The 15850-nt window shown below is 56.2% G+C and overlaps 1 protein-coding gene across 3 annotated transcripts in view; it reads left to right on the plus strand.

Moving 5' to 3' along the window:
• ARHGAP44 (Rho GTPase activating protein 44) overlaps positions 1-15850 on the plus strand; it is a 105440-nt gene that overhangs the window by 88211 nt on the left and 1379 nt on the right. Inside the window, exons 15-21 of one of the 3 annotated variants that reach the window (XR_012059437.1) lie at positions 361-452; positions 1893-2073; positions 8994-9215; positions 10340-10497; positions 11895-12275; positions 13700-13749; positions 14638-14695. Coding sequence is in view for 2 of the 3 variants with exons in the window: in XM_072938397.1 (XP_072794498.1) it covers positions 361-452; positions 1893-2073; positions 8409-8426; positions 8994-9215; positions 10340-10497; positions 11895-12275 (1052 nt within the window). In the remaining variant the exon portion in view is untranslated. Of the gene's footprint in view, positions 1-360; positions 453-1892; positions 2074-8408; positions 8427-8993; positions 9216-10339; positions 10498-11894; positions 12276-13699; positions 13750-14637; positions 14696-15850 lie in introns of all 3 variants that reach the window. The other 2 variants (XM_072938397.1, XM_072938398.1) reach the window with 2 other exon arrangements.

Consider the following 15850-nt stretch of genomic DNA (forward strand, 5'->3'; position numbering starts at 1 on the left):
AGGCGAGCCCCTCCAGGCCTGCCTGCCACCTCTGAAGGGCACACATCCCATCCTCTGGAGCCAGAGGGACAGAGGGCTGTCCCCACAGAGAACAGAGGTGGGAAAAGGAAGAGTCTGGCAGTTTTGAGAATCACACCGCGCAGTGCCGGGTGCCTTGGCCTTGGCGATTTTGTCTGTTGCTCAGTGACTTGTCCCCCGTGAGGAGGGCTTCTGGGCACCTCCATTCTGTGGGTGGGGAGAGAGTTTCAGAGAGCTGCAGTGTCCTTCCTGAGAGAGCGAGCTCCCAGCCCCGGGCCCACAGGCTCCGGGCGCTGCCACGGCCACTGACCCAGCCTGCCCCCCTCTGCCCTGTGCCCGCAGGAACATCACGGAGATGATGACCACGGTCTCGCTGCAGATCGTGGGGATCGTCGAGCCCATCATCCAGCACGCGGACTGGTTCTTCCCCGGCGGTACGTGGCGGCGTCCCGGGCTGGGCGGGCTTCTGGGGACGGGCGCCAGCGTCACTGAGTCCTGACCCTTTGAGACCAGGTACTGCTGGCCACAGGTGTGTGTTTGGTGTTTTGGTTGGTTGTTTGGAATATACATGCACACACACAGACACAGACACACACACACACACACACACACACACACACACACACACACACACGAAGAGTCCTGGCAACTTCTTACTTCCTAATTTCTGTCTGAGGAGAGTTCCGGCCTGAAGCTGTGCACTGCCTGTACTGCCCATGAGCGTGGATTTTACTGGTCCTCACCATGGCTTCTTTATGAATCACGAAGTGCTGGAGTAGAAGGGAAAGAGACAGAGGATGAACCTGGACTGGAGATGAGCATGGACTTTTATTTGGTGCTCAGGGTTCACTTGACTGCCATCCTTCTGTTACTGTGTGTCCTTCGAGTTGCCCTCAGTGTGTGAAGGTGGGGCTCAGAGGCGAGGAGATTCTTTTTCATACCTGGTTCCAAATTAGTCAGTAAAGTCAGGTCCCCAAGGTGAGCTTCATAAATGTTCTTAGCCACGGAAGCCCCATGGGATAAGGGTAAGACTCTGGGTGGTGACAGCTTTGAAGAGATCGCCGTCGTTACGCTAAATTCAGCGTTTGCTCTTTAAAGCAGTGGTCCTGGGCCTTTATGTTTAGTCAATATTACGGGTGTGCTTTCAGCAGTGGTGCAGGAAATTGTTAACTCCTGTGAGGGTAAAATATTAATCATTCTGTGCTCTGTCCATCAGAGGCAATTAACTAATGCTGATCTAACATCAAAGAAGTTTGGTTGTCTTTTTGCCTCCTGTGTTTTGACGGTGACAGCTCTGAAATGAGAGTTCAATTCATGACACAAAGTCAGGTGTGGGTAGGAAGTCAGGATGAAGAAGTAATGGAGGTAGGAGGTGAAGGCATAATTCTCTTAGGTTTTCCAGAGACAGTATCATCATCTATAGATGATAATGTTGCCTGTTATTTTATTTTCTTAACTAATTCCATTGGCTAGCACTTCCTCAGGAGCGTCAAATAAGTGTTAAAAGTGAATGTTGCTCTCATCCCTGATATTATTTAGACTGCCCTGGTGTTTCACTCTTAAACATGAGGCGTCAGAGAGATGATGTTGCCTTTTTCGGAAAGTACCCATCTGTTCTTGTTTGACTGAATTTGTTAATCACAAGTAAGAAATGCTTTATCAAATGCACATAATATTGTAGGTTAGGTGAGCACATGTGTCTGCCTGTTAATAGGATGAATTATATTAAGATGAATTAGTATTAATAGATGATCTCACATTGAACCATGAAACAAGATTTCCTGAGGTGACCCCCTACAGGAGTGGCCACCTCTGCTCATCTCTCTCCTGCCTAGGCCAACAGACCATGCACACCCATTCTTTCCTCCCTGCAGAGATAGAGTTCAACATCACGGGGAATTACGGGAGTCCGGTGCACGTGAACCACAACGCCAACTACAGCTCAATGCCCTCCCCAGACATGGACCCCGCCGACCGGCGCCAGCCCGAGCAGGCCCGCCGGCCCCTCAGCGTTGCCACGGATAACATGATGCTGGAGTTTTACAAAAAGGATGGGTATGAACTAGTGTCCCTTTCTCAGCATTGGGGGTTGGGGAGGGAGGAGTTCAGATGGATTGACAGGAAGGCTGCACTTACCAGCAGCGGTTTAAGTGACTTGTGGCAGTAAGCTTGTCACCTTGGTCTTGATGCCTCCCACTGTGCTATTCTGCGTGAGTCTCTAGGCTTACTTCCCACCCTCTGGGCCAGAGGTAAGTGCAGCCTTCTGAGCTGACAGTTGTGATCAGCGTTGATTACTTCTCATCAAAAGAAAAAAAAAATCGGTCAACAGGGAAATTAAAAAAAAAACATATTTAAACACTTTATTTTGACTCCAAATTTACAAATGTATGTCAGTCAATTCTCAAATCCTCCATGGTTTTTACTTCGAAGGTGGGTCTGCTCATTTGCACCCCGACCAACAACACTCTTCCATCAGTAACACCTATTCTGCATAGTTTTCCATCCCCAGTTCTCTCTCTTTAAAACAGAGAGAAACCGAAACCTTAGAACAATCTGAGTGTAAAATCCTTGTAAGTTTTTAAGATTTTGCTTTCTCATCTTTTATGAGCAACATCCCCACCTCGTTTGATGCAGTTGTGACGAGACTCATAAATGTATCCAACTTGCACAGGAATGACCCTCTGGCACTCACATTAGATCAGTTTACATAATACGTACTTGCGTAATGTGATTCCCATAACAAGTATAATGGGCATAAACGGGCTTCGTAAGGAGCCCAGCTGATTCATGGTAAGTGCCTGCTCAGCCATCGCATCCAAAAACGTGGGCTTGCACGCGTGTTCCGCAAGCTGAGGCATCGGCTGGTGCGTCCCACGGAGGCACGGTTACATTCCTTTGTCAGGCAAGTCAGTTGAGTACACGTTGGTTAGGAATGAAAAATTACTCTCTAAAATAAAATGTAACAACTCCTTTGAAATAGGAGCACAGGCACCAATGGGAACGTGAGAAACTCAGACCAAGGAAGGGCAGCAGCTACAGCCTTCTGCTTCCTGTCAGGCCGCGAGGCCACCAGAAAGATCTGTTTGTTTGAAAGGCATGTGGTCTAAAGGGCTTCAGAGGGAAGGTGGAAAACCAAGAACACAGATGTGCGAGCCTCTCTTTCCACCCTCTTCTCCTCTGGGTGGGAGGCGGCACTGGAGACCTGTACGTCCTGGGGTGATGGGGAGGGCTCAGGAGGGCCAGCGTCCCTGCTCGTCACCTTACCCGCCAGAGACTCTTCCCCTGAGAGGCAGGCGGGGGTGTTTATCTGCTCTGTGCTGTTCCTTGTTCTCCATCTGGTGGGGGAAGGAAAACTGGAAATTCTTACAATTTGAAGGGAGTAGGGTGAGATTTCTTAAACCTCGAGAAAAGAGTGTGCTTAGAATCTGATCTTTGCATCGTGAGAGGGACAGAGAGCACGTGCTACAAATGCATTGGAATTTGTTTTTAAAACTCAGTTTAAGGGACTTGGTTCCTTTGTGAAGTGTCTCTGGCCAAGAGGATGCCCTGGAGGGTGAGTTCTGGTTCTTTGGTCCCAAGTGTTTCTGTGTTAGAGGTGGTGCCCCTGCCCTCCCTGCCAGACCTCGTCTGGTTCCCAGTCCCCTCTGGAAAGCAATCCCAGTGGCCTCTGTGAGAAAGTCATCACTGTGGAATCTCCGGGCATTCAAAGTCTGCTGGCCTCAAAGGATGCAGGCAGATACCGAAGCATGAAGGATGGTATTTGAAGCCGTTGCCTCCTCTCTGACACCATTCTCTCGCTCAAGAGCTCTGTAAATGTCACGGCCGTTCTCCGTTCTGTTCTGACTTTAAAGCTGAAACTGCCACCAGATACTTCAAGGGCTTGCGAGATATATGTCGTCCATTACTGGTGCACACGAAATGAAGGTGCTTTAAAATGTGAACTAAACGTTACACTAAGTGGAGGGCTTACCGGCTTGGGGTGACCCTCGCTGAGTTGTCTGGGGTGTCGGTGTCTATGTTTTGAAGTGCAGTGAGCCTGAAGGTGATCAAGTCTTAACTGGTTCTAAGGGAAACAGAAACCAGAAGTGCTGGGTGTCTGTGGGGAGAGGAAAGGGGTCTGCCCCAGCTGAGTGTCTGTTATGTCAGCAATAGGAGGGGAATTTTCCACATTTGTCCCAATTTCTGACCTTTTAAAATCAAGATGAGATGCATCTCAAAGCTTTCAAACTGCCCCCCTTAAAACACTGACAGAGCTCACTTTATTGAAATGTCTTGTTACTTTTTAAAACAGAAAAATCAGATAACATTTGAAAGAAATGGTAAGTTCCCCATCAGTGCCCATGCCATTTTGCTGGGCCGAGGGCTGTGGTGTCCTGGACATTATACAGAGTGGTTCGCTCCCCTCCCAGCCCCTGCCTTCCCAATTCACGGTGACCCAGGAAACTGAGTTTCTTCAGCAAGTCCTGGTCAGATTTCAGAACTCACAGATACATTTTCTTGTGCAGGCAGGATAATGGTCCTCCGAAGACAGCGGGAACTAAGCCCTAGAACCTTGTAAATGTTACCTGGCTTCGGCAAAGGGTCTTCGCAGATGTGACTGAAAGAGGGATCTTGAAATAGATTATTCTGGACGATCAGGGTGGGCCCTCCATGCAGCTGCGTGTATCGTAAAATGCAGAGGCAGCTTCAGCACAGGCACACAGAGAGGGAGAAATGTGAAGACAGAGCAGAGGGACATCTGAAGATGTGGCCGAGAGCCAAGGAAAGTCAGCAGCCTCCAGAAGCTGGAAGACGCAGGCACAGATTCTCCCCAGGGCCTCTGGAGGGAGCACAGCTCGGTGGCCTTGATTTCGGTCCAGTGATACTGATTTTGGACTTCTGGCCTCCAGAACCGGGAGGGAATGAATTTCTGTGTGTACCTACTTGGTGGCCCTCATTGCCGCAGCTGTGGGAAACCTGCACCTCGGGGCACGCCAGGAGCTTTGCGGCGAACGTGGCAGCAGGTGCCTTGATTCTCCTCCCACTGACGGACGTTGAAATCCCACGGTCTTTCCTTTGACTCCGAGTTCGCCTTGGTGACTTACTGAGCTCACAGAACGTGGCAGAAGTGATGTTCTGGGTCTCCTGAAGCTGGGTCGCAAAATGCCTTGTAGATGATGCCTGGGTCTCTGGGAACACTTGCTCTTGGAACCCAGCTGCCATGATGTGTGGGGGTCCAAGCAGCCCCCAGGGGAGAAATTGAAACCCCAGCCTTGCTCCCCAGCCAAGCACCAACTTAGCAGCTTAGTGAGTGAGTCCTCCTGAGCCGTCCAGGCCAAGTCAGACACCTCAGCCAGTGCTGTGTACACAGTCAGACGGTCCCTGGCCAACTGCCCCAAAACTGGATTTCTGGCCTGGATAAATAAGCTACTACATTTTGAGGATGGTTTGTTATGCAACAAAAGATAATCAGAATAAGCTTAAAAAGGTGGGGGGGATACTGATGTCCTGTCTGCCCCCCAATCTTCTTCCTGCAATCTGATTTCATCGGCCTGGGCTGGGATCAGGCATTGGTCTGGTTCCGAAGTGTTCCAGAATATTCTGATGTGCATTTTGGGCCGAGAATGGAGTCAGAGGAACATTTTGCCACTCTGAGTGAAGAATTTGGTAATGATGCCATTAAAAAAATTTATCACAACTTTCCTACTTCAGCCATAAGGCTGGTGTGACATAGGGGCAACCCCAGCTCTGCTGATGCTCTGAGTGACAGAGAGCAGCGTAGGCCACACTGCTTGCTGCTCTCTGCCCCTTGCAGAGCTCCCACCTGGAAGTTTTAGGATACGGCCTGTGACGTAACCGTCACGCCTGGTTCGTGTTTGTTGTGTGTGTGCTATAGAAAGGTGACGCTTGTCTCTTGGATCATTTGTCCCAGATGATAAAGGAATCGTGTAAATCCCTGTTTTTCTGACGGTGGCATCATAAGGGTTGTCTCTGGTCACATCAGATATCTTTTACGTGCGACCTGCTGCCTGCAGGAGTTGGCCAGGGTGTTTGCATTGTGTGGCCTGTGGGTCAGGACGAAGCCAGGGGTCGTGAGCAGATGTCGGTTGTGTTCCCAGCAGAGTCTGAACGCAGTCAGCAGGGGGTTGTTGAGGGACCACAGAGAAGCCCAGAGGCAAGAAGAAACTGGCCTCAGTCACGAAGCCTCCTTCATAGCTTCAGTGTCCCTGCGGCTTGTCCGCCGCCTCCTGCCTGTGGTCCCCACTCGCCCTGCCGGCTGGCACAGGGCTGTCCCACTGCCCCTGCATAGTTCTGTTCTCTGGACCCCTAAACCCACTGGTGGCAAGACCCCAGCAGCATCTGTGAAGCAGCCCGTGGACCCTGGGATCCCAGCGGGGAGGTGGTCTGTCCACAGAAATCCCAGTGACCTTGGCCTTTTATACGCAGAAGTCCAACGTGCAGCCCCTCTTTAAGTCTTGAAACCTGACGTGCCTGTGGTCATTTCACTTGCTCCAGTGTTCAGATCCCCAGGGGGTCTCCACCAAAGCCAGGTGACAGCAGCCCCTAAACCCACGAGGGTGTCTACACTGGGGCTAGCAGTCTTCCTCGGAGCTCGGTTTAGCGCATGACTCTGACTCGGCCCTGCTGGAAGCCGCTCTGCAGGGGGGTCTTGTTCCATCCCTCCGCCCCAACCCGGACCTTAGCCCTGGACGTTCTATAATTTGGAACAAGCACGTTTAATTGAGAAGTCTGAGAGCAGTCTGAATGGTGCTCTGGGGAACGCTGGTTTCACCGATTGTTGGTTATGTCGGGGTTGGAGGGGAGGAGATGGAAATCTAGGGTCTTGTGAATTCTTGAACCCTATGACTCAGCACGTTGAAACCACTTTGAGTGTCTCACTTCTTAGGACCTTTTCCACACTGTTACGCACTGTGCATCTCCACGAGGGGGCGGTGGCATCCTTTCCTTAATGTATTAGGTCCCAAAGCCTGTTGTCACGAGACAGTCAGAACTCGGCTTCCAGGGGACTTGTGTTTGGGATTGTGGGTGCTCCACGGGGCTGCAGTGGGAGGACAGCCCACATAAGGCGGCCACCCTGAAAGGGACTACGTCACGAGTGGATGGTGCAGGAGTTTTGCTTTGGTTACAGCCTGACCTCGGATAAGACAAGCTTACCTCCAGAGTCATTCTGGGTACCGACGGGAGCTTGGACTCCTGTTTTGGGTTTGGATTGGTCAACTGGATCTTTGAGGGGTGTATTCTTGGCCCAGGCCTTGCCTCCGCTTCCACATTTCCAGGATTCACACATTTGTGGATGCTGAGATCAAGTCTCTGAAATGTTGCCGGATTCCAGGCTTTATTTGTACTGGGGAACTTAAGAAACTTCATTGTTAGGTCTTTAGGAGAGGAGTGATCCCCAGAGGAGCTGGAAATACCTGACCCCGGCCTCCCTCGGGGAGCACACTCAAGGCTGAGCCACGATTGCTAGGCTCCTTATTCACCGTTCACCTTGACACCCACGGGCCCCTGCCACGGCCGCCTGGCCTCCGAGTTCATCTTAAATCGTCCCGGGACCCCCACAGCTTCTGTGGGTCTTTGGGGGTGCTGCCAGTTTCTCTTGTCTCTTTTCTCTTGGGGGGAGGACTTTGCGAAACGTAACTGAGCTCTAGAATGAAAATTACAACTTTCCAGATCAGTATAGACGTGAGTACCTCACAGCCGGACACTGGCTGCCGTCTCTGGCTCAGACTGTCCCTGGCCAGGATTCAAAAACAGCGCGACAGCGGGGGTGCGGGGGCTAGCTCAGTGGTAGAGTGTGTGCTCGGCGTGCATGAGCCCCTGGGTACCCAGTGCCTCCGTTAAAAGGCTCTGGGGAAAAAAAAAACAGCATGACAGACAGATGCCTACTCAAGAGGGGCAAAAGGAAAACAAAAAGAACCACTAACCCCTGACAACTTAGCACTGAGAATGGTCCGCAGCAAACCTCTGTTCTCAGTGATTGCTGTGTCCTCTCTCTACCCACCTGCTCTTGGAACTGGAATTTCGGCTTTTTAATTTCCCAGGGGCAAGGCTTTTTGCCTTCTAATTTTTCAGATCTGGATCTTATCCTTTCCCTGTGTGGCCTGCCGGGTTACCGACTTGGAAACAGGACCGTCCCTGCCTTTCCTGCAGCGTGGGGGTTTTGTACGTCTCACCTTCCCACCCCCTTTCCCTCCCCTCTCCTTACTCACCTGTGAGCTGTGGCGGGTGATTTTTCATACAAAGAGAAAAGTCACTTTAACTAGGGGGACCAGCTAAATTGAAATAACTTCATGGCGCAGTAATTACACTGACCTTGACGGAGACAACCTGACTGTCCAGAGGAAGGCAGTTTCTCTGACACTAATGTCTGTATGTTTCTGTCCCTGCAGCCTTAGGAAAATCCAAAGGTACAGTATCCTCGGGTAGCCACGAGGCCACGTTCAGTCTCTGAAAACTAAGCAAGCCGGGCCTTAGGGAGCTGTGCGAGGGGCTGGCTGTGTGTGGCTGCTTGGACGACTTACTGGGAGCTGACTGTGTTCCCTGTCCCCGGGGCCGGGGCCTGGCGGGCTCCTCCCCTGCTGTGTAGACCCTGCAGGGTCGTAGTGCAGCCAGCGTCCTGGGGCTGGCACGGGAACCTTGAGGCCGGTCCCGTGCGCCCCTCGCAAGTGACGAGAAGAAGGGTGGAGGTATAGATGGCTCCTGCTGGTCGGTGCCCCTCGCTGTGCTGCCCCCTCCATCTCCCGCTGGGGAGGAGTGGGCGCCCCCGGGAGGCCGCACTCTGCTCGGAGGGAAGCTTGGCGGGCGGGCTGCTGTCCTGTCAGCCGTGCCTGGCCTGCGCGGACCTGCCAGGGATGCGCCAGCCCCTGGGGCCGCTGCCTGCTTCCCCGGGCTTCGCTGCTGGGCCGCTTCGCGGGGGAGGGAGCCCGCCGCCCGGCACGCGGGGGTCACCCGGGTGCCTTTGTGTCCCTCGCCAGCATGGGCGTGAGGGTCATGGACACGTCGTGGGTGGCCCGAAGAGGCTCCTCGGCCGGCAGGAAGGCGTCCTGCGCCCCGCCGCCCACGCAGCCCCCCGCCCCGCCCGCCGAGCTCGCCGCCCCGCTGCCGTCGCCGCTCCCGGAGCAGCCGCCCGACGGCCCCGCGCCGCCCGCGCTCTCCCCGTCCGGCCTGGGCCTCCAGCCCGGGGCTGAGCGGACCAGGTAAGCGGGGCTGGGACGGGGTGGTGGAGGGGGTGGCTGGGTTTGCCACGCCCACTCAGAGCCTGGGTCTCTCTTTCGCTCTCTGGGTCGTGCTGGCGCCCAGTACGTCACCCCGCAGCTCCCCGGGTTCTCAGATGAAGCCCGGGCTTTCCAAGAATAGCATCCTGGGCACCTGTGCAAAGCGTCCCCCTGCTGAAGTCACACGAGGAGTCTAAGTTCCCAGGTGCCCGTTTCCCCTCCCTTCCGTCCTGCGACAGGTTCCTTCTTTTGAAATTCAGAATTCCAGTATTTCTCCCTCTCCTCTCCCTTGAGATTTGTAGGGGCCCATTTTTACTACTGACGTGGGTGCAGCTCAGGGAAAGAGTAGAGGTGAGTGGTCGTGCCGGCCTGCTGACCTTTGCAGCCCATGGCACGACTGCATTCCACTCTTGTAGAGGAAGAAAAGAGAGGGGCAAGCGGCTCCTCCCATCACCAGCCTGGGGAACACTCGCAGTGGGGGCCCCTGTCCATCTAAAGACAGAAAGTGTGGTCTGAACATCACAGGTCCGCCTTCCAGGGAGGAACCACGCCCGTGGTCATTCACAGCCAGCGTCTGTGTCAGCCCTACCACTTGCTGGATCTTTCGCTGAGTTTGAGGGTCTCAGAATTCCTCCCCTGGTTGGGGGAATGGTGGAGGCTCAGGGAAAGCAACCAGAGAGCCACGGCCATAAGGCTCCGCCGTGTGAGCCTAGGTCATCTGTCTCTCGGCACTTTGACCCTCGGAAGTCCTCTGGGCTCTGGTGCTGAGGGTATAGAAGGATGTCCCCCTGTCAGGGTGTCCCAGGATCCCATTTCGGTCACAGGGCATTGTGGGGATGCTTGGGGCGCCGCGTCTCCTTTGCTTGTGGTCCCCTGGCGGTAAGAGGGTGGAGGTGAGGAGAGGGAGCTGGCGGCAGGCGCCACACGGAGATGGGAGTAGAACCCAGGCCCTCAGGGCCCCAGAGGGGATGGCCACCTCACGGGGCCTCGGTGGAGGCTTTAAGGAGGGCTGAGACAACCACACACACCTGCCCAGAAGAGCACGTACTTCATGCTGGTGCAGAAGCTGCCTGAGGTCAGGGACTCCCTTTTGTCCTGTGTTTCAGCACTTCCAAAAGCAAGGAACCTTCTCCAGGATCTGGGCAGAAAGGAAGTCCAGGTTCCAGCCAGGGAACACCCTGTCCAGGGACGCAACCAGGGCCACAGCTGGGCACCAGCCCCAGCCAGCTGCCCGCTGACCAGAGCCCTCACACTCTCCGGAAAGGTAGGTCGCCGCCACCCACTGCGTCCCGCGGCCTGGAAGCCTCTCTCCCTCCACCTGCACAGATGCTTAGAAACTGGTTTATTGAAACATTCCTGGTCTGGGCATGAGAGCTTTTAGAAAGTAACCAACCCCACAAGGGACAGTTTCATTATCATCTCTCAGTCTACTCACTGGGCCTCCGCAGGGGCTCCGCGGGGCCCTCTTTCCCATTCCCTGAGACCATTGTGCAGACATCCCCCTGGATGACAAGTGTCTTCATGGACCCTGCCAGGCCTCCTGCCGTCCTTTAAAACTCTGTGTGGCGCCTTCGGTGGGAGCCCCTGCCCCAGCAGGACGCAGCACGGCTGCCTTCCCCGGGACTGTCTGCAGAAGGGGACACAGAGGTGGGATCCAGTCTGTTTCTGCAGGAGGCAGACCTGCCCCGCGATGATGTTTCTCTTGTGGGGGCCGGAGAATTTCTCCACTGGCCTGTGAGCTGCCCTCCCCAGATTTCTGCCACTGCGAGAACCCACTGCCAAAGGCCTCCTTATTCTCCCCAAAATGATTCCCAAGGCGGAGGCACACTCCATGGTGGTTTCACAGATGGGGGCCGCACGGAACGTGTGCTCATCAGAACCCCCTGGGTCGGTTTCCACCGTTTGTCATCTCTTCACACAGTCTTTGAGGTGCTTGAAACAGCACCTTGTTGAATCTGTTCTCAATTCCGGCCTGTCCGGCTTCTGGATGTGGCTTTGGCTCCAGCATTTGGGAACAGGCAGGCTCACCTCGTCCACACAGGTCCCCTCCCGTCCAGTCCGTCCCCGTGCATTCCTTACATGCCCTCCAGGTGTCTGCTGAGCCCCTGCCATGTGCGGGGTGGTAGGCGCTAACAGGCGCTGGGCTTCTGTGGCCAGAGGACTTGGTCCTAGGTCGCTGTTAGGGGCTCCCAGAGCCACTGTGCACTTCAGCCGAGTCAGAGCTTCCTGCCCTGAGGACGGCCGCCCTGTCCAGGGGGTCCACTGTCACAGCTGACCTCTCGTGGTCCCTTCCTGGACACTGCAGCCCTGACTCACCCTTCTCGGAGTGGCCGCTGACACTTTCTGCACACTGAAGTGATGAGAGGACCCTGGGAACTCAGCCTCTGCCTGGGGATGGGAAATTTGTTCTCCCGTTTAGCCGGGTGTGTAGTGTGTGTGCTGATCGTGGCAGGAATCCAGAGAAGAGGAGGAGAAATTAGTGAACAGATGGGCAGATATGAAACTTTGCATGTCTAGGTGGATTTTTGAAAGCAGTGTTGGCTGCTCTCAGAGTCGGGGGTGGAGGAAGGGGTAGGCAGCAGGGAGGGGTGTGCTGACAACCACGTGGACGCCGGGCATCCTTTCACAGCCCTGTGTGTTGTATCGTGTTTCCTCCTCCAGTTTCCAAGAAGCTGGCACCAATCCCACCCAAGGTCCCCTTCGGCCAGCCGGGGCCCGTGCCTGAGCCGCCCGCAGGCCAGCCGTCCCCACTCAGCCTGTCTCCCACGCCCCCCAGCACCCCGTCCCCCTACGGACTGAGCTACCCCCCGGGGTACGCCCTGGCCTCGGGCCAGCTCTCCCCGGCGGCCGCGGCCCCTCCTCTGGCCTCCCCATCTGGCTTCACGAGCACTTTAAGTAAATCGCGGCCCACGCCGAAGCCCCGGCAGAGGCCCACCCTGCCACCGCCGCAGCCTCCCACCGTCAGCCTCGCGGCCTCCAGCCCACAATCCGCCGAGCATCCCGTGCTGGACAGCGTGTCCCCCGGGGAGAGCATGTCTACAGGTAAGTGAGCCGCGCTGCGGCATCTCCTGATCCTTAGCAGTGGCCCTGTGGAGGGACCCCCGTGTGCCAGGGGTGCCTGCTGGAGCCACACGTGGCATCGGGGTAGTCTCCTTAGAAGTTCCGTGAGGTTGTGGGAAGCCCTGGGGGCCGGTGGTCCTGCAGGGGGAGGGCAGGGGCTCCCTAGGGAATGTCTCCCCATCGAGTGTCCCCCGGCCTGGGATTCTGATTCTGCTCTAAATTTGGGGGGTGAGCACCTGAGTCCCTGGGAGAGGGTGCATCCAGAGAGGCTGGGTGCTGACGGCATCAATGCACAGGTCAGGGGTGCGGCCTGCAGCCCAGGCATTCACGCCAGTCCTTATCTTGAGAACAGAGGCTAAGAACCAAAGACATTTTTCCCTGTTTATTTAAGAAGCCTTATTAGAAAAATGTTTTTCTAGCAATATACATTGAGAAAGCAGCCAGTATCAGGAAGGCTGCGGGTTCCCCTGGTTCTTTGAGGAGCTGATTGTACAAATCCACAGCTATGAAATTTAGTTTTGCTTTAAACTTAAAACCAAAGACAGAGCTGTTTTCCTCCAGGAAAATATGTAAGCATGACACACACCACACAGATCTCTGTGCGTGCACACACAGATGCACACCATGCACAGATACTACATATGTATACCAGATACACACACCATGCATGCAGCACCCACATCCCCACACTCCATCACATACAAACATGTACACACACACACACGTACAAGCTGCCTCCCAGCCACACACACACAGACACTGCAGAGAGTGGGTTGGCCTGGTCCCAGGTGCCCCAGGACCTCTTACCCCGACATCCCTCTCCAGGAGTGCAGTTTTCCCCTTGATTCGGAAGGTGAGCCTGGGGGCTCCAGCGCACCTCTCTGCTTGTGAACAGGCTAGCCCAGTGTGTGTGCGTGTGTGCGTGTGGTGGGGCAGGAGTGGTACATACGGCTGGGAGTGGCCGGTGGTCTGGCTGCTGTATCTCTGGATGTGGTTAATGAAGGCACCGCTGCCTCGGCCACCCAGAGGTTTATGAAAACGAAGGAAATTCCTCCCCCGGGTAGTTCTGGGGTGACGCTGTGTTTCTGGAAGAGCCCTCGATGGGAGGAGGCCCAGGCTGCTGCCCTTGGGCTGGTGATCTCTAGAGGGGCCGCTCCTCCCGCACCCCCTGGGGGGGTGGCAGGGGAGGTTTCGGGGCTGCTGCCCTTGCGTGGCCCTCTCGCCCCGCCCTGTCTGGTCCTGATGTCCTCTGGCCGCAGCAGCCTGGCCTGTGGCCCCTCTGGACAGGGCTCCGGGCAGCGTTGTCGGTGTGGCCCGTCTGACTGTGATGCCGGGCGTGGTCCCTGTCCCGTCCTCGTCTCATGTGTTTCTTCCTTTCTCCGAATCCTGTCGCTGTGTTCTGGCAGCTGTGTGACGCGGTGACGCGGTTTTGGATACGTGTGAGGGGGAGTTCAGGGTAAGCGGCCCCGGCCTCGCCCCCTCTGCTCGCAGCCAGGCCGCCGCTCTGCGCTCTGCATGTGCCTGGGACCTGCACGGCCGCCGCCCGCAGCCCCGGCAGGTGACCGGACCCCTGAGCTCGCTGGCTTTGGGCATCACTGGCCACTGCCTTTTTTTTTTAGGAGACGGGTGCAGTGGGCCCCGCTCACCTTCTCTCAGTGTGCTCCCGCACCCCCGGTTTGGGGAAGGGCCCCAGGAGCAGCCCTGGCCAGGGTCATGGGCACACCCTCCACCCCCAGCCGTGACCCTGGCCATCTGACTGTGATGCTGGGCATGGTCCCTGTCCCATCCTCGTCTCATGGCTCTAGGGGGGCTCCACTTTAAGGCGTAAGTCCTCATCTGCCTTCCTCTGGGCCCACGCGGCTGGCAGACACTGAAGAATCCATAGTGTTGATACTAGAATTCCATCGTGAGGTCATTTTCCCCAGTGGGCAGGGCCGGCCAGGTCCCTGGAGCATTTACTCCTCTTTCTGCCTGGGCTCCGCCTCCTGTAAAGATTAGGTGCTCAAAAGTAAAACAGAGGCAAGAGCCTGAAGGAAGCCAGTAATCAGGTGCTCCTCCCTCAGTGAGACGGGGTGGCCAGAGTGAGGCGGCGGGGGAGTCCCTGGGGGGTCCCTCCTGTGCTCCCGTGAATGCTGCTGAGCCGTGGTCCTGCAGACTCAAGCCGGGCACAGGCCCAGGATGTCCAGCACGGGCCCCATCTGAGGCCCTCCTGGAGCCTCTGAAACAGGGAGACCCCCGTCCCCTAGCAGTGTCAGAGGGGCTTCTCCCTTGATTGGGGTCTACGGGTGCGGCCAGGATGACAGCTGAGCAGCTCCCCTCCTGGCTGTGCATCCTTTTCCTCCAGCACCTGCAGACATGCTCCCACCTGCACTGTCCCCCATGACTGCTGACGCCCCGGGAAGGTAAGAAACTGCCCAAGGTTACTGTCCCCCCAGCGAGATGGGACTTTGAATCCAAGCTGCAGGGCCCATGCTTCCCCCCAACAGGATGCTGCACGGTGGCTGGCTGGGCCCAGGCGCGCGGGGCCAGGTGGGGACGGGCTGGGCTGGCAGACGTCCTCTGAGACAGGAGCAAGGCCCCTCAGCCCCCCAGCTCTGCTCAGTCAAGCAGGGGAACCAAGACAGGCAGGATCAGCATCTTGAGGGCTGTTTGCAGGTAGAGCAGAGGGTGAGAGAGAAGGACCTTTGTCCCAGAGCTTCTATGTTTGTCTGTCTTTTAGGACGGTGTCCAAATGTCTCTGTCCGTCCTCTTGCTATGGTATCCTTTGGGCAGAGTGTCTGTTTTACAAGGACAAGGGAGGTCCCCACCCTGACCTGGCCTAGGGCTGCTGCACGTCCTCCCAGTGCTGCTCCCGGCCTGGGGCGGCGAGGCTCAGTGAGGCAGTGACCCAGCAGGCCCAGGAGGGTGTGTGACCGAGTGAAGGGCACCAGGGCCCGCTCAGCCCCGAGGAGTCGGGGGGCTGCAGTCCAGTGCCTGCCTTGGCCTTGCCTGCACGGAGCTGAGCCCTGTGACCTCAGGTCCCCTCTTCCTGCTATCTCCCAGGAAGTGACCCTTTGGGGCCCCCAGGAGGGGTGTAACTGGAGGAGACGGCTTCCCTAGTGCTGGGGTGGGGGGTTCCCCCAGTCAGGGAGCCAACAGTCTGCTCCCATTATCACTGGGGTCAAGGGAGACCCCCACACCCCATCCTGCCTTCACCAGCCACCCCACGTGTACCATTTGTGGTCCCGGAGTGAGGCCACCGTCTCAGGACCCCCCTCCCTTCATTCTCGGACTTGGAGAAGTGTTTTCCCAGCCTTGGAACCCTGTCCCTGCAGACGAGAGGAACTAAATGCAGCCTTCAAGAGATGTCACTGAGCCCTGCCTGGAAGGCATCCTTTTTATGGAATTGAGAGTATCACGCGGCGTGGCTGGGGGAGCTGGCCCCTGGCTTGAACCACCCACCAGGCTGGGTCCAAGGCTTGGAAGGCAGGAGCCCAGTGGAGGCGCTACGCTGCCCCTGCAGTAGGCCCCTACACAGCTGGCCCTTCAGTGACTATGCCACCCCAGGCCGGAACCCC

Source organism: Vicugna pacos, chromosome 16, assembly GCF_048564905.1.
Source record: "Vicugna pacos chromosome 16, VicPac4, whole genome shotgun sequence".
Taxonomy (NCBI): domain Eukaryota; kingdom Metazoa; phylum Chordata; class Mammalia; order Artiodactyla; family Camelidae; genus Vicugna; species Vicugna pacos.